This window comes from Typopeltis vanoorti, chromosome 22 (assembly GCF_054136105.1).
Source record: "Typopeltis vanoorti isolate ZY-2024b chromosome 22, IOZ_Tvanoo_1.0, whole genome shotgun sequence".
Taxonomy (NCBI): Eukaryota; Metazoa; Arthropoda; class Arachnida; order Uropygi; family Thelyphonidae; genus Typopeltis; species Typopeltis vanoorti.
This window is the reverse complement of record NC_143570.1, coordinates 23,861,277-23,880,589: the sequence shown is the minus strand read 5'-3', so window position 1 is coordinate 23,880,589 and position 19,313 is coordinate 23,861,277. Positions and strand designations below refer to the sequence as shown.

Sequence of the window (19,313 nt, the reverse complement as noted above, 5' to 3'; positions counted from 1 at the left end):
ACTTCCGCTACACTATCTAGACTGTAATTTGAAGACTCAGTAATAGCATCTTTTGGGGGAAAAGAAGCAATTTTATTTTCTTTCCATTCTTTTGGGAACCTGCTCTGTTAAAAGGCACTTATGAAAACATGTTCGGTAATTGCATGCTAACCTCCTGAAAAACATGCAATTACCTAACATCAAGTTTACTTAATCATCATATACTTCAAAGCTCATTCATTATCAGTCTCTCTCTCCTCAGTTGAGATTTGTATGACATCACACTGATTAGGATGAAATAAACTGATGAACTTCTCATTAAATAATTATATCACTTAGTGATTAACATTTATACTATTTCCATCAATTAATGTCTTCTCATAATCACACTTTTCTACTGACCACATACTAAAAGAACTCTTTCTTATGCTCTCCCTTTCCTTACAAATCATGTTATTTGCCCTTCTTGCTTGCTCTTTGCACTCTTCATATGACTAATTACTGCCCTGCCACCTTATACTACCTCAATGCCATTTTCTCCCATTTAATCTCCTAACCTCTGAAATACTTCAAACATCACTACTGTTATAATAATAGATTTAGTTTAATCCTTTATCCCAGTGAGAGCAAACAAAGTTTGCACCTGAAAATATCTTCAGGACTAAATATAGTGTTGTACTATCTTATCCAGTAAGTAGTGCAACACCAAGGCAACTGGTAGCTTGCTCCACCTTTGCCACGAGTTGCCTTGGTGTTGCACTACTTACTGGATAAGATAGTACAACACTATATTTAGTCCTGAAGATATTTTCAGGTGCAAACTTTGTTTGCTCTCACTGGGATAAAGGATTAAACTAAATCTATTATAGTCTAACCTAGTGATAAATAAATTTTCAACATCACTACTGTTAAACATTCCTTGATCAATGCCAAAGGCAGAATTGACCTCCTTTTCACATAACTCTTCATTCCAATCTGTTACTCTAAGCTATCTTGCTTACTCTTCATCAATTTCAATTTCATTGTTCTTCTGCACAATGAAATCCATCTATTACATACACATCCATGCCATATTAGGATTCAAATTTACAGTCCACAGGTTGAAGAGCAGAAATACTATCCAATCAGTTAACCAGGTTGGCAAGCCACAGCATACTTTGTATGTTGATGCCACAATAAAAATGCTGTAAGTAGTAAATAGTCGGTACATTATTATTATTATATATCTCCATGTTAGGAGTTCAGACTCATCGTGGGAGACTCAAACTAACTATTATACACACAAAACATATACCTCTCCTTGCACTCATTCACTGTCAGGAAACTCATAACTAATTCTGGCAATACATTCCTTCAATCACTACTCTCCATGAAAAAAATCTGGTCTGCACACCCCTACTAACTGCACTTTTACACAACTTCCAAGGATGGTCCCTAGTTCTCTGACTATTTGTTACATACTGAAAAATTTCCTTTGCATCAATTTTATAAGTTCCCTTTAATATCTTAAAAGTTTCTATCATGTCCCCTATTTTCCACCTATCAACTAAACTTTGTAACCCACAAACCTTCAATCTGTTTTCACAGAGAGCATTCCACAAACCTTGCACTAGCTTAGTCACTTGTCTCTGAATCGTCTCTACCACCTCCTGGTCCCCAAGAAACCCAAGTGACCAAATCTGTGCATAGTAGTCATGATGTGGCTAAATCATAAGATTCAATCAAACAGAAAATTTTCAGTAATAGACTTGTGTGAGAACTAGGAGCCATCCCTGGAAACTGAGTAAGCAGCATAACTAGACTTTTAGTGCTCTTTGCAAATTTGTAGTACCTTTTATAGCATGACAGGTTCAATAATTGATAAAATATCTTGCCACTGGCACCTGTCCCAAAGCCAAAACCTCTGCTGAATAAAATGCCATTAGTGAGGTGGTTGAGGACTGGATATTTTGCTTGGAGAGTGGCAAATGATTGGAATGGGTTACCAGAGTCAGCGATCAGTGCTTTGTCAGTGAATGAGTTAAAGAATAGCATGAGAGCAGGATCATTGTTTAGGGTATATGCCACCCTTGGACTCAAGAAAATAATTTAAAATTAAAAACAGTGCTTTTATGGCCGAGATACAAGTTTGTCAGTTTACAAGGACTCTGTCAAGGTTATGATGACCCTGTATGAAAGGAATTGTGCAAATGATAGTTAGTGGGACTCCAAGGTGAGAGTGCCCATGTAATAAGAACAACAGACGCAATTCCAGCTTGAGTATACTAGCTCGAGTCTTTTGTGAAGCGGCAAAGGAATTGTCAGTTCCCTTGACCATATTGTTTAATTGAAATCTCAGCTCTGGGTTAGTCCCAAGAGGGTTGAAAGAGGGCGCAAATAATCCCATTGCATAAAGGAGGTTCCAAGACTGCTGTTGCAAATTACCGACAGATCAGCATATCAGGAATCGTTGTCAAGATTTTGGAGATATTAGTCAAGAGCAAAATACAGGAATGGATAGATGAAAATGGGATACTGTATGGATGACAGCATGGTTTTTTGAAAGGTAGATCATGCCTTAGTAACTTGCTCATGTTTTATAATACAGTGATGGCTGAACTGGATAAGGATAATGGATAGGAGGGTGGTTGATGGAGAGATATCAGAGAGTAGTTTATTCAGGAGTGGAGTCCAAAAGAAGGCCTGTTACTAGTGGTGTGCCGCAGGGTTCTGTTCTTGGACCACTGCTATTTAATTTGTTCATTAATGATATGGGAAAGGATCTGAGAGGAACTGTTCATTTATTTGCTGATGATGCAAAGTTGGGTAGAGCAATGTTGAATGCACATGATGTCAAAATTTTGCGGGATGATTTGGAAAGATTGGCAGTCTGGGATAATGAGAATGGATGTCAGTTTAATGTAGCAAAGGTTATGCATTTTGGGTGAAAAAATTAGCAGCAGTATATCACATTGGTGGAACTGTACTCTAGGAGGTTGACAAAGCCAGAGATTTGGGTGCGTTGGTGAATAGGGAGTTGAAGTTTAGGGAGTAGCAAGTGGCTAAATCAGCTCATCAGATCACTTGGTTACTGAAGAATACTTTGATGAGCAGAGATAAGAAAGTTATTGTTCCTCTTTATAGCCTTGATAAGACCCCACCTTGATTACTGTGCCCAGATCTGGGCCCCTAGGTTTCTTGATGGGGAGGAGGTAGAAAGGATCCAGAGGAGAGTGATCAAGATGATAGCTGGTCTATGGAATGAGCCTTACGAGAACAGGTTGAAGATCTGTGGGTTACAGAAATTGGTTGATAGGCAGAAAAAGGGTGATATGATTGAGACATTCAAATTACTGAAGGGTTTTTACAAGATTAATTCAGAGGAAATTTTTCAGAACAGGTCTGGTGATGGGAGAACTAGGGGCCATCCATGGAAATTGGGCAAGAGTGTAGTTAGCAAGGATGTTAGAACTAGGTTTTTTACTTGGAGAGTGGTGAATGAGTGGGGTAAGCTGCCAGAGTTTGTTGTGTGTGTGCCATGACTATACATGAGTTCAAAGCAAAGTATGATAGATACTGTGTGAATGGTGAATAGTTCTTGATATGATGTTTAGGAGTTCCCTCAATGAGTCTAAGGACTCCTTGGAGTTGCCCATAATAATAATAATAATAATTCCATGCGCTTCTGCACCACAGATGATTTTAATCGGAGCCTCCGTAGCTCAGTCAATATAGAAGTGTTATACCTCTCCATTGCGTGTTTTCGTTGTTGGTGGTGTCTTTCTTTTTGGGTATAAGTGTTATGTATCCAAGGTTAAAATAGTCTGGGATGCTTTTTGAATTTTGTATTTTGTTAAGCAGGCACTTTTCATAAATAGTGTCTCAAAAATGGGGTAGTATGCTTTATAGAATTCGGAAGTGAGGCCGTCGGGGTCCTGGAGATTTGCATAGTGGAAGGGTCTTAATGGTGTTTTTGCATTCTGTTGGTGTGACTGGTGAGTCTATTTCTTCTGTTTCTGTCTCCCTGAGTGTGGGAAAGTTTTAAAATAGTTTTTGTGTCTCTGTTGTGTAACTGTCTTTTCTGGTGAAGATCTTTGTGTATTCCGCGTGGAAGTGGTGAAGGAGATTTGCATCTCCCTCGACCTCCTCGTGTTTGATTTTACGAAAGGTGGTTTTTTTTTCCTTTCTTAAGTCTTCAAAGAGACACCCAGTTTTAGTTTTTTCTTCATCATGCTCCATAGTTTTGATCTTCGCCCGAATCCATGCCCCTTCGGTCTCTTTAATTTCGATTTATCTCAGTTTGACTTTCAGAGCCTTAATAGCAGTTTTGTTATGTGGAAGGGATCAGTCTGTGTTGTATTTTTGTGTGAGTTCTTTTATTATGTTTAATTTTTCTTTGTTTGTGTTGTATTTTCTGTGTTTCCCTATTTTTATGGCCACTTTTCCTGTCAAAAATACTGTCACACAGAATATAAAAACACATTCAAAAAATAATATCGGAATCCCAAACCTGCGGCATAAAAAAAAAAAAACAGGAAAATAACAGACAACATCCTATAGGCTAGTTGTGTATATGAGCACTATCAGGCTACACAACAACCTTGCCTGATGATAAGTCTGGATATTGAAAAGGCCTTCGATTCAGTTAGTCACCACTATCTGAATGAAGTCCTCAAAGCTACAGGTTTTGGGAAGAAATTCCAAAACATAATATCTAACATTTACAACACAGCACAGTCACGCCTCATAATTAATAAAAAGCTGTCAGCACCTGTTAAAATTGACTGTTCGGTCAGACAGGGAGACAGCTTATCTATGATCCTTTTTGCTCTTGCATTAGAACCGGTAATACATGCGATTAAAGAACATCCTGGCATAGCGGGAACTCACATAGGAGGTGAAGGCAAAACAAAAGTAGTCGCCTATGCTGATGATGTAACATTAACATTAACAACAGCTGAGCTCTTCTTATTGACTCTTGACATATTCCAAACATTTCAAAAAGCTTCCGGTCTAAAGCTAAGCCTAGAGAAATGTCATGCGTTGTTCATCGGCAGATAGGCAAATAAGCCAACTTGCCAAACAAAATAAAAATTAATGAATACCTCCCACTTTTGGGAATCACATTAGGAAACCAACAACAACACAACGCAGAGTGGGAACTAACCCCCCCCCCCCAAAAAAAAATAACAAACAAAAGCCAGCAAAGGTTGGTCGATTGGTAGAGCCTCTGCTATTAATGGCTTGCAAAAAGTTAAGCAAGTTTTGAGCACGGTTAGCAGTTGGAAGGGATCAATCGTTTGATGCTGTTGGCACACTCTCCCTTGAAGAGTCTTTGGACTCCCTGGAGGTGTCACATAATAATAATAATAATAACAAAATCTCAAATGAAAACCAGACAACACTCAGTTAGGTTGAGGACAAAAATTTGCAACCAGTACCTACTCTCAAAGTTATGGTATCTGTTTGATAACATTAACTATAACGGAAGGGAAGTAGAAAAAATACATCGAGAGTGTGCAAAATTTATTTGGGGTTCAAAATACGAACCCCTAAGAAGGACCACAATTTTCCACAAATGAGAAGCTGGAGGACTTGGCCTGATCAACGTACACCTGAAAACTCTAAGTGCAAGAGCAAAGCTCATAGACAGAGCCTACTCCGAAAGAAAAGAATGAAGCACATACATTATACACAAAGAATAATGCCAGACAAAATAATCTGTACCCTTCTGCAATCGCATGGCAAAATACCAAAGATGTTCTATGAGATTGCGGAAGGCTACAGATTCATTAACAATCACATACCAATAAATGAATTCGCAAACATAAAACCAAAAACAGCACAAATCAATCTCACGCGAGCTGTAATACCACTACCACAGCACCGTGAGATTGAAAGAGGTCACCTAAAACTATCAAACGTACTTAAAAAGGCTTTCACACTACCCATAAACCTTAAACTAAACACACAGAACACACACTCTTCTGGCTAAGTGAAGGACACATAAACAACACTACGGCAATACTCATCATATCAGCGATGTATGCTATCTGGACCTGCAGATGCAATAAAGTTTATGGCAGAGAAGCAGGCCCAGATATAATTACAAAGCTAACACATAATTAAAAGAAATTATTACACACACCATAAACAGAAAAAAAATAACAAGAACCCAAAGGCAAAAAACAGGCCTCATAACAGAAGATGTAGAAGAAAACATATTAATACAAGAAATAAAAGACCCACCATCCACCACAGTAGGTATTCTACTGCACGGCCCAGCCAAATGCCACTTTTTCCCCCAACCAAAAAACACTACACCACATAATGCTCTACTGCCCTCATACCTCTAAGACAGTGATGGAGAAACTATGACACGCGTGTCAGCACTGACACACTTGAGGGTTTCAGGTGACACACCTTGGATGTTAAAAAATATTGGTATTCTGATGAAAAAACTAATTTCAATAATTTCAGTTTATTAAATTAATTGTATAATATGAATTCATAGATTGTATATTAATGTCCTATTAAATAAATAGCGTAATATGATATGTATAAGTCACCATCTATGATTAAGTAGTTAAATTTATAATGCATGTATGCAAGTGGCACATCAACGTCAATATTAAAAAAAAAAAGATGTTTGACACACCTGGGTAAAAAGATTCGCCATCACTGCTCTAAGATATGGAACACCGTACAGCCTCATATACAACACAAACTACCCATCACAGAACACACACTCTTCTGGCTACGTGAAGGACACATAAACAACACTACGGCAATACTCATCATATCAGCGATGTATGCTATCTGGACCTGCAGATGCAATAAAGTTTATGGCAGAGAAGCAGGCCCAGATATAATTACAAAGCTAACACATAATTAAAAGAAATTATTACACACACCATAAACAGAAAAAAAATAACAAGAACCCAAAGGCAAAAAACAGGCCTCATAACAGAAGATGTAGAAGAAAACATATTAATACAAGAAATAAAAGACCCCCCATCCACCACAATCAGGGGAAATACAGTTTTCATATAGAATGCAAAATGTTCATTATATATCTTGTAATAATATCCTATATGTGTAGCACGTAAAATACTATACATCTAGTGACTAATAAGATTATACAATAGCATTGTGGCAGATAAATGTATTATGTAGTATGTAACATACAGTATATATATGTAGATTAAAATATATGTATATATTCTTGTATATACAAAAACATGTAAATCATGATATGGCATACATATATATGTGTGTGAAGAAACTATTTCTGCATATGAGTAAACTATGTATATAATAAATTAGGGATTTATCTCTTAAGATATGCAAAAACAATATCATGTAAAACCATATGGAATGTATTATATAATAAAAGAACAGCAGCATGTACAAAAAAAAAAAAATGCACTTATCTAGGGAGATGCTACCAATATGTATGCACATCTGGATGTGTAGGAGGCAAATAATGTATGAATGTATGTCAGTTGTGCATTTAACTTAGGTTCATAATATAATCATCTAGGATATGTAAATTGTGATATGGTATGAAAGTATATGTATAACTATTTGTATAGCTAATTGTATATATGGACAAAACCAATATATATATATATATATATATATATATATATATATAAACATCGACTGCTCTGATAAAGGAACTTATCAATAGCTTTTCAAATCAATATAGCCTAATATAAAAATATTAGGCTATTATTGATTTGATAGTATATACTGCCAAAATAACAGTTCAACAATTGAAAAGGAAAAATAGAGATTGAGCATGTGATGATGTTTTTTTTTTTTTTTTGTTTAAAAAATTTATTGTAAAACACTTCTGAAAAGTTTACATGGTAATGTGTATATAGTAATGTAAAAATCAAAATGCCAATTACTATAAGCATTCTATGTACAAATTCGATGTCTTCTTCTTCTACGCGTTATTCCCGCTTCCTATGCAGGGTCCGCGTGTTACTTAGATGTGACTTCTTGTTAGTGCTACTCCCAACCGACCCGTCGCCTGGTCTGCCGCTGGGGGGGGGGATATATTTTTTTGACTGTAGAGGCGTATGTTCACAGGGCCGGTTTGCCTGCTTGCGGGATGAAAAACGTCAGATAAACTGGCGGAAAAAACCCTACTGACTGCGCCCAAGACCGGCTAACTTGCCTATGCCTGAGGAAGATCCTCAAATTCCTCACGTCTACAACGGGAATTGAGCCTGGGACACTCCTTCCAAAGGCATATGGTTGCGAAGCGCAAAGCCACTAGGCTAACCGCGCGGTCCATATGTACAAATTCTATGTATATATTGTAAATAGTTGTGTGTGTGTAGATATATATATATATATTTTATTTATTTATTTTGAGTGTACATAGATGCTTTGGACTAAATAAAATATAAGCTCAGTCAATATAGACAAAACCCTTTGGTTGGAAAGACCTGTGTTCGATTCCGGTCTATGATGCGAGGAACTTTTCAGGCCTCTTCGACTCAAGTTTACTTAGCCAGTCTCATACGGTGGCAGAGGTTTTTTTTTAACCTGGAAACTCAGATTTTTCATCCCTCAGAACAAACAAACCGTCCCTGTGCACATGCACGGATCTACAGTCAAAAAAATATGCATATAAGGAACTTTTCTTCTGCACTTAGGTTCTTGGGGAGCCCCTGTGCAGTATTAGCTCTAGTGTTGTATTATGGATAGATTCATAATTGCGAACTTTCAATATGAAGATGCCACCTAAGATGATGATGTTTTTTAATCTCTGTAATTTCTATCGTTACAAATTTGGAAATATAACAATTATACTGTACTATATATCTATCTCATAATTAAGTCATACATGATAAGTACTTACTGTGCTGAAGTATCCATGTCACAAACAGTGAATTTAATTCACCAGATATACACAATCGTCAGTCATCGCAAAGGAGAACAGGATCACGTTGTAAAGCAAGGAAAATAAACATACATTATAATTAGAAACACGTAAATCCTTATCACTAGTGAGGATTCATAATATGTAAACACCGTAATTAATGTGACTATTGAAGTATATTTTTACCTGCATAAATAGTCTCGAAATTCTTTACTCTTAAGTTGGTTTAAACCTCGCTGAATTAGTTTAGCAGCCATTATTATACTTCGAGAATTAGTTAATACCAAAGTACAAAATCTACACAAACCCACGAATTATTACTTAATCGGCGTGTAGCACAACCGGCAAGATCACTTTGAGGTGTAAATACTGAGATTGAGATTATATTTACAAGTTCCGTCCAAACTCCAAATTTCCGGTGTCAAGATGGCGGCTATGCAAGGAGCCTTGTCTGCTGCAGAACGGTCTATGCGTTCTGTATTTGGTGAGCCTTTATTTGATATTTAATCTTGCTGTTGATTTGAAATACATATACTCATTGGATACTGTTAAACAACAGACCGAGATATCTGTAAGCAGGATTGATACTATTCTATATATTAATTTTCTTGAGGCATTATCAACGATTCACAATACTTTAGTTTACGGTATTTTTTAAAGAACTTTTAATATATCGTTAATGTACATAATGATATCTCTAATATCATTATGTAATGTTATAAATGGTCAGTTTCGATTGTTGAGATTATTTTTTTCCGTGTTCGTTAGCTGAGGTCGACTAGCAGTATACGGAATGGAACCTCTTAACAATGTTGCCGTTTGGTTGGAAAGGACTGGGCTGGAATCTCGTGTAGGACACGAATGTACATGCTTTACAGTTAAAGGTGAGTTAGGTCATATCATACGGTGATGCTGTTAGGTCTTTCATCTCTCAAAACAGACAAACCGATCAGAGAATGCACGCTACTTAGAACCGATATCAAATATTGATTTAATAAGATGGTTCTATATTTGCTGTATGGGCTTCACGGCCGTTATATCAGCAAATGCTAAATAAATAACTGTACAGTGCAAACACATTGGAGTACCGGATATTTGAAACCGAAGTTTAATCCTGAAGTTTTAAAATATAATTGTAATTTATAAAGAAGAGAGAGAGAGAGACTGACATATTTCAGATATTACTCTACTAGATACCCTGTTCTTATTCTATGCTTATGTACATATTTACATTTTAATGCTGTTCATAAATAAAAAAATCCTTTATAAATACACTTGAATAATTAATGACATGTCATGATATAAACTATTAATTGCCCCTTTAGCAGCATAGCTCAGTAGGAAGACTAATAGGACAACATTCTTCTTTCACTTGGAAAATACCTGAATTTGATTCTTATGATGAAAGGAATCGTTATATATATATATGTGTGTGTGTGGTTTTTTTTCCAGTTTGAAGGTGAGTTAGTCAATATTATACAGAAGCAGTAGTGCTTTTACTCCTGGAATTCAGATTTTTCATCCCACATGCAGTTAACAAAAGTACTATTAGTTGGTGGTAGATAGTAGTGCATGTAGATGTGGATTATTATTAGTGGGTGATGGTGTGTGTGTGTATAGCAGATAAAAGTAATGTAGTGTGGAACACCCTCCTGAAATGAGTTCTGAACTTCATGGAGATGTTGCATAATAATCATATATAAAAATGCATGCAATAAAAAGTAATATTTATGGAATTGAAATTTTTTGATTGATGGGAAGGATTAGATATTTGCCTGTTATGACTTGACTGGTCTTTCCATCTTGTAGCTGGTCTCTTGGTAGTCAATATTTTTCCATCCTAACTCTATATTCCTTGATATTTTCATTTACATTGTAAATATCTAGCTCTTTTTTGATGTCTTCATTTTTTTCATCATCATCATCATACTTTTCATGGATTTAGGCTTACAATGGCCTGGTCTAGCCTCAGAAGTCATTGTTGAATCTCTTTAGAGGACGTCCTGGTTTTCTTTTTCCTAATGGTTTGTAATTTAATACTTGTTTTGGTAATCTTTCTGTTTTCATATTATATTTCTTTATTTTTTCTATTATTTATTTATAGCGTATGATGATGTAACAGCCATGAGGCTCCTTTTATGAGGAGATACAGCACCATCTCAATCCCCTCAAATTTTATCTGGGCTTGGGACCAGCATAGCTGACAAATCAGGCCTATGGCTGGGTCTTAAGTATTCCTGACTGTAATCTGTGTGTGTTCATGGGGCCGGTTTGCTTGCTTGCGAGAGAAAAAACCCAAGATAAACTGGGGAGAAAAACCCTGCTTTCCACACCCAAGACCAGCTAACTTGGTTATGTCTGAGAAAGATCCTTAAGGTTTAGTTCTTTCATAATTTCTTTTGTGATTGAATAGAGTATACTTTGAAGTTTTATTCATTAACTTCATTTCAGCTGCTGTTAATCTTTGTCTTTTTGTTTTATTGTCCAGATTTCACTTCTATACAAGAGGACTGATAGGACTAATGTTTTGTATACCTTTAATCTAGTTTGTTTTTGAACTAGATTAGGTTTAAATATAGAGTTAATTACAAATGCTATTTTTAAATATTTCACAGTTTTTAGGTTTATATCTTTTTTCACTTTCATATGTAATCATACATCCTAGGTAGTTAAATGAATTGACCTGTTCTAAAATCGTATCTATTATTATTTTAGTTCTTATTGGATCTTGTCCTTTAAAGGCCATCGTTTTTCATTTTTCTGTTGATATCATTCCATAATCTTTGGATATTTCATCTTCAAAATTTTTAATTATTATTTGATCATTAACAAAAAGGAGTGTGTTTAATTTCCACCAAGAAAAAGTTTAATCCCTTGATAGGAATTTTTATTCCATTTTATTATTATTTCATTTAAATAAATATTAAAAAGAGTTGCTGCAAGGGGGGACATCCTTATTGAACTTCTTGATTTATCTCTCTTGGATATGATAGTTCATAATTTAATCTTATTTGTATTTGATTATTTTCACATATACTTATGGCAGCTTTTAGAATATTATTTGGCATTTGTTTTTCTTTTAATATGTTAAAAAAATACTTCTTTTAACTTTATCAAATGCTTTTTCAGTCAATAAATGTAATATGTCTTTCTAAATTGTATTCTCTTCTTTTCTCTATTATCAATTTTAGGCAAAAGGTTGGATCTATACATGATTGTACTTTTTTTAAATCCATTTTGTGCTTCTAAAATAAAGCCTTCAGAATATTTTATTAGTTTATTTAAAATTCTGCTGTATATTTTATAACAAGAGTTTAGAATACTTATACATCTATAATTTTTAGGGTCATCTCTATTACATTTTTTAAAAATGGGATCACTATGGCTTTTTTCCATTCTTTTGGTGGGTTATTTATAAACATGTTGCTTTCCAGCTTAATTTAATTTTGTAACATAATATTATTATTATTACATAACACCTCCAGGGAGTCCAAAGACTCATCGAGGGAGGATACCTACTCTACAATTCCCTGTCTCCACCACTTCACCAGCTGTAACTACCTTCATCATCTACACCAATGCCATCAACTGCTGACCACCACCACCACTAGTATTTTCACAAACAAACAAACATCCATGCCCACAGCGGGATTTGAACCCACAGCCTTTTGGCTGGAGAGGGAGCATACTCTAACCACTTGGCCAACCAGGCTGGCATAATAGATAACAATAGGACTCTCGCTTTGATGTAGTAAGTTTTTTTCTCCCACCAGAGGTCAGACAAATAGTTGTAATGTTGAATAGATTTTGAATAGTTGTTACTTGTTGAATAGATTTTATTCAAAAATAATGAGTCTTTCTTTAAACCTTCGTCCTGCATATTTATATAATTCTGAACTTATCTTCTCCAGGTGATTTTCGATTTCTTGTTTCTTTGAAGCTGATTTCTAATTCTTCTTTAGTTATTTCCATTTCATTTTCGATGAATGTTTGTCGGTTATCTTATGTTATGTAATAATGGAACAAAGTTCTAGAAAGAAATTTGTTCCATTATTCTCTGTCATTTTCTCACTTCTCTTTTAGCCATAGCTCTTATTCTTTTTTACTCTATTTCATCTTTTAATCCTTTGTTGTTTAACCATTTATGATATGCTTTTGTTTTCATTTTGATAATTTCTTTGATTGTATCATCCCTTATTTTCAGTGTTTTTTAAATTGAATTTTTTGGTCTTTCCTAAGCTTTCATTTGCTGCTGTATTTATTATTGTTTTATATTAAACCATTCTATTTCCATTTCTTTACTTCATTTTATTTTATTCAAATATTGGATAAAATAAAACTTTGTTCATATAGTCATTGTATATTTGTGTCATTTAATAATCTAGTTTTATAAAAGAATCCTTTCTTTTAAGCTTACACGGTGATCCGAATGCATTTTTGAAAATTATGGAGACGGCTACCGTGTTTGAATAAAAACTTTAGTTTAATATAACTAAAATCTACATTCGACGTTTCGACCTTTATGTCAAGGTCATCTTCTGGAGCATGCAACTATACACAGAAAACAAGCTACACTATAATCAAACTGGTTTGTTAAAGATACTGACCAACCACTGCAACAATTGTTGGCCTGACCTCTGGTGGAAAAAACATATATATATATACATCAACGCTAGAGTCCTATTATTATTGTTATCTGTTGGTTGTAGAAATACATTGGACGTAACAACAAGTATCTATCTATATACATATATTAACATCATGATTATATTTGTACATTCCAGCCAGTTGGCATGGAATGGTTTCTAATACTAGCTGAAGATTGATTAGAGTCCTGACTTATGCTGGATCTTATATATTAGGTAGGCTGAATGTGTGCCATCCAGATCCTTGGAATTTTCATGCCATCTTTGTTGTTGATATTTGGGTAGTTTATCAGGATTTCGCAGGCTTCCTTAAATTTCCTCTCATACCAGGTTTTTGTGTGGTGTAAAGAGCGGGTGCTTTTCCAGTTGATTTGGTGTAAAGTGTTGAGTGCGTGGTGTAAGAAGCCTGCTTCACCATAATGGTTATATTTAATGTGTCTAATGTGTTCTTTCTTGCTTATAGGAATTGTCCATCCTGTTCCACGGTAAGTTACAGGTGCAGCTTATGCAATAGACTCCAGGATGTGCTAATGGGAGGAGAGGATCCTTAGAGGAGTTGAATATGGTTTTACCTTTAGTGGGTGGTTTAAAGGTAGCATTGAGGTTATAATGTTGTAGGATTCTGTTGATTTTTTCTGATAACCCTTTATTGTATGGGATGGCTATGGTTTTACTGTAATCTAGATTTGTTTTTGTTGTTGTTTTATAGAGGATTTTATTAATACTATTTTTGTTATAGCCATTATTGATGACTGTATCGCTGATGATTTTTAGGTTCTTGTTTCAGGGCTTGCTGGTTAGAGCAAATTGTTGTAGCTCTGTTTTTAAGGGTGTTAACGACTCCATATTTTATATGGAGTCGTTAACACACGTCTTCCGTCAGGATAGACTGCCTGACGGAAGACGTGTGTCTAGGAACGGGAGCGAATTTTGATTTCCGATTTGAATGGTGAATTGTATGTGTTTGTGTTGTTTGTTCAGGTGGCTAAGGAATGTGTTTAGTGTTTGTTGCCCGTGCGGCCAGATCATGAACACGTCAATGTATCTGAGCCAGACGGTTGGTCTTAGCGTGGCAAAATCAAGAGTCCTTTGCTCGAAGGTTTCCATGTAGAAGTTAGCGATTGGAGAGAGAGGGATAGTGGTGAACCCATGGCTGTACCTTCTTTCTGTAGGTAAAATTTGTTTTGTGACACGAAGTAACCAGACTGTAGTATGTGGACAAAGAGGGCTGTAATGTCGGGCGGAAATTTGTTCTGTAGTAGGAGAATTGTGTCATTGATGGGGACATTAGTGAAAAGGGCAGAAACGTTGAAGCTGACTAATAAGTCGTCTTTGTCAAGTGTTATGTTTTTAATTTTGTTTATAAAGTGTTGTGTGTTTTTTATGTAGGAGGGGAAATGACCTACCAACTCCTTGAGTGTTGCCACTAATTTCTTGGCTAAGTGGTAATTGGGACTGTCTGTTCCTTCTAGGATTGGTTGAAAGGGCACATTTTGTTTGTGTATTTTTGGGACCCCATATATTCTGGGGGGGGGGGCATAGTGAGGTTTGAGTTTTTTAGCCGTGTTTGGTGGCCAGGAAGTGACGGACTTGAGTAATTTCTCTGTTTTATCCTTTTTTTTTGGATTATAATTTACTAGCTTATATATGATGTTATCGGCTACTAGTTGATTCATTTGAAGTACATATGTTGACCTGTCAAGGACGACAGTGGCATTGCCTTTATCTGATTTCGTTATTATTATGTTTTGTTTGGCTTCTAATGACTTAATTGCTGCTAGTTCTGTTTTTGTGAGATTGTTCTGTATGGTTTTCTTAGTGTTCAGGACATTACTAGTTTCTAGTCGTATTTTATCTGCTATATTGTTAGGTAGGGACCTGATGGCGCTTTCTATGTAGCAGATAAAATCCAATTTGTTTACCTTTTTAGGTGCTATTGCATAGTTAAGTCCTTTATTCAGTAGCGTAAGTTCGCCGTTGTTCAGGGTGTGGCTTGATAGGTTGATCACATGGTTCTTGCTTGCCGGTGGTTGGTCACTCCTTGTCTCCCTTGTTTGTTGTTCATTGTTGGTATTTATCGGGGAGGTGGTCTTCTGATTGGATAAATTCCTGTGATTGGCTGCTATATTTTGCTGTTGTTTCAAATTGTGGAATTTGGTCTTGAGTTTTTCTTTATTCTTTTCCAGGGTATATATATTTGGCCGAATTGTCAGTAATTCTTTCAAGTACTTGTAGAATGTCTGGATTAATATAGTTCAATAGTTTGGATTGCAATTTTGAAACCAGATTTTGTGTTGTTGCTAGGTTTTGGCAGGCTGTTTGGATCTGTTCTCTGAGCATTGCTTTTTCTGTGCGGTCATAAATACGGAGTGCCTTAGCAGACGTAAATCTACCACATAGAAAGAGGCATCAGGTCCCTACCTAACAATATAGCAGATAAAATACGATTAGAGACTAGTAATGTCCTGAACACGAAGAAAACCATACAGAACAATCTCACAAAAACAGAACTAGCAGCAATTGTCATTAAAAGCCAAACAAAACATAATAATAATGAAATCGGATAAAGGCAATGCCACTGTCGTCCTTGACAGGTCAACATACGTACTTCAAATGAATCAACTAGTAGCCGATAACAACACATATAAGCTGGTACATTATAACCCAATAAAAAGGATAAAGGATAAAACAGAGAAACTACTCAAGTCCGTCACTTCTTGGCCACCAGACATGGTTACTCCCCCCCCCCCCCCAGAATATATGGGTCCCGAAAATACACAAACAAAATGTGCCCCTTCGACCAATCGTAGAAGGAATAGACAGTCCCAATTACCACTTAGCCAAGAAATTAGCGGCAACACTCAAGGAGTTGGTAGGTCATTCTCCTTCCTACATAAAAAACACACAACACTTTATAAACAAAATTAAAAACATAACACTCGACAAAGATGACTTATTAGTCAGTTTCGACATTTCTGCCCTTTTCACTAATGTCCCTATAAATGACACAATTCTCCTACTACAGAACAAATTTCCGCCCAACATTACGACCCTCTTTGTCCATGTTACTTCGTGTCACAAAACAAATTTTACCTACAGAAAGAAGGTACAGCCATGGGCTCCCCCCCCCCATCACTAATTTCTACATGGAAACCTTTGAGCAAAGGGCTTTTGATTTCACCACGCTAAGACCAACCGTCTGACTCAGATACGTTGACGACGTGTTCGTGATCTGGCCGCACAGGCGACAAACGCTAAACACATTCCTTAGCCACCTAGACACACTAGTCACACGTCTTCCTTCAGGCAGTCTTTCCTTCACGGTCTACCGAAAACCGACACACACTGGCCAGTACATACATGCTAATTCATACCACCACCCATCACAAAAATATGGAGTCATTAACACCCTTAGAAACAGAGCTATAACAATATGCTCTAACCAACAAGCCCTGAAACAAGAACTAAAATTCATCAGCGACACATTCATAAATAACGGCTATAACAAAAATAGTATTAATAAAATCCTCTATAAAACAACAACAAAAACGAATCTAGATTACAGTAAAACCATAGCCATCCCATACATTAAAGGGTTATCAGAAAAAATCAACAGAATCCTACAACATTATAACCTCAATGCTACCTTTAAACCACCCACTAAAGTTAAAACCATATTCAACTCCTCTAAGGATTCTCTCCTCCCATTAGCACATCCTGGAGTCTATTGCATCCGCTGCACCTGTAACTTACCATGGAACAGGATGGACAATCTCTATAAGCAAGAAAGAACACATTAGACACATTAAATATAACCATTATGGTGAAGCAGGCTTCTCACACCACGCACTCAACACCTTACACCAAATCAACTGGAAAAGCACCCGCTATTTACACCACACAAAAAAAACCTGGTATGAGAGGAAATTTAAGGAAGCCTGCGAAATCCTGATAAATCACCCAAATATCAACAACAAAGATGGCATGAAAATTCCAAGGATCTGGATGGCACACATTCAGCCTACCTAATATATAGGATCCAGCATAAGTCAGGACTCTAATCAATCTTCAGCTAGTATTAGAAACCATTCCATACTAACTGGCTGGAATGTACAAGTATAATCATGATGTTAATATATGTATATAGATAGATACTTGTTGTTGCACCCAATGTATTTCTACAACCACTAATAATAGAACTCTAGCGTTGATGTGTCATTTTTTTTTTTCACCAGAGGTCAGGCCAACAATTGTTGCAGCGGTTGGTCCAAATCTTTAAAAAAACAGTTTGATTGTAGTGTAGTTTGTTTTCAGTGTATAGTTGTATGCTCCAGAAGATGACCTTGACATAAAGGTCGAAACGTCGAATGTAGATTTTAGTTATATTAAACTAAAGTTTTTATTCAAACAAGGTAGTTGTCTCCATAATTTTCAAAAAGGCATTATAAAGGAATGTTTTAAATTTTCCTTACGTTCTTGTTATTTGTAATCATTTAGATGGTAATCGTAATTTTATTTTAACAAGCAAAAATATATAAATTATTTTATTATATATATTTTGTAATTGATTATAAAATTCATATTATCATCTCCTTCTTCTGGGACATATAAACCAATTACAGCAATCCCTCGATTAATGCACCCCCGATTAGTGCATTTTTTTTCAATACCCAAATTTGATTCATCTTAAAAATAAATGTTACAGATTTTAAAAATTTTTGATCTATACATTTCATATGGATAACTATTTTAAAAAAATCACTCACATGGATGAAATAAATGAGTCACTGATATGAAACATTTTACAGAGTTATTTTTTAATGGCATACTACATTATTTCCATGTACACTATGTTCCAAATTTTCCACCAACATTAATGTCGTCTGCTTTACATAGTATTTTGCTGATCATATCTCATGCAATTGTTTTCTTTACTTTTTTTATTTTAAATTATTTTCCTAACCTTTAATCACAAGTAAAAGAATTAATGAGCAAAAAATAGAAGTGTGAATATGATTCGAAAAGTAATCTAATTGGAAGAAAACTTGAAATAATAAAGAAAAATGAACAAGGCGAGTCCAGAGCAAAGATAGGACAAGAACACAAAAATAGGTAAATCAACTGCAGAATACAAAGAGAAAGGTAAGGCTGCTTCAAGTTCATCGTGCATGCAATCAGAATCAAAGTACAGTAAAGCCCCAAAGTTACGCGGTAGGTGGGGCCAACAAAAAGCGCGCAAGTCGAATTCGCGTAATTCAGGGTTTAATTTATATCTACAAACATACAATTGGGACCAAAGGTTTACAAAAACACCTATATTTTTTAAGAAATATAATCATAATTGTAGTTTTTTGTACATGAAAAAAAGAAAGTTATTTTGATGTTGATGGTTTCATAAAATCTAATAGATTTGTCTGATGGCATAATGTCTTTTTCTTGTCACGCAGAATTTCTTCATAGCAAGCTAATGATTCTTTTTATTCTTTGCCTTGTGGCTACAATTTGTTCCTCGTTAGAATCTATGTCCTCCAAAATCTGTGAACCTTTCTTTTATGATTGTTCTTACTGTGGATTCCTGTAGAATGTACTTCTTTGCTAGCTCACAAATTTTCATTCCACCTTCAAAATCCTTAATAATGTTGAGGTTTGTTTCCAGAGTCAATGTTTTTCTTTTCTTGCTAGCTGTAGAAGAATTGGACTTGCTTCTTTTGGATGACATTATTATTTTTTATGTGATAAAATTTTTATCAAGAACATAATATTAAACAATCGCAAGGTTTGTAGACTATAAAAATCGTGTATGAATGGAG

At 35.6% G+C, this 19,313-nt stretch overlaps 2 protein-coding genes across 3 annotated transcripts in view; one reads left to right on the top strand and one right to left on the bottom strand.

Annotated features, from left to right (window-relative positions):
• The window catches only part of Mpc1 (mitochondrial pyruvate carrier), a gene marked incomplete at its 5' end in the record, with an annotated part of 99,701 nt that extends 90,621 nt beyond the window's left edge, over positions 1-9,080 (bottom strand). The window contains one exon of the mRNA XM_090412425.1: positions 9,045-9,080. Within this exon, the coding sequence (XP_090268551.1) occupies positions 9,045-9,080 (36 nt within the window). The remainder of the gene's footprint in view (positions 1-9,044) is intronic.
• The window catches only part of CstF64 (cleavage stimulation factor subunit 2 CstF64), a 145,898-nt gene continuing 135,634 nt past the window's right edge, over positions 9,050-19,313 (top strand). Inside the window, exon 1 of one of the 2 annotated variants that reach the window (XM_090411843.1) lies at positions 9,050-9,341. In XM_090411843.1, coding sequence (XP_090267969.1) covers positions 9,284-9,341 — 58 coding nt within the window. In that variant the 5' untranslated portion in view covers positions 9,050-9,283. Of the gene's footprint in view, positions 9,342-9,632; positions 9,742-19,313 lie in introns of those variants that run through there. The other variant, XM_090411842.1, reaches the window with a different exon arrangement.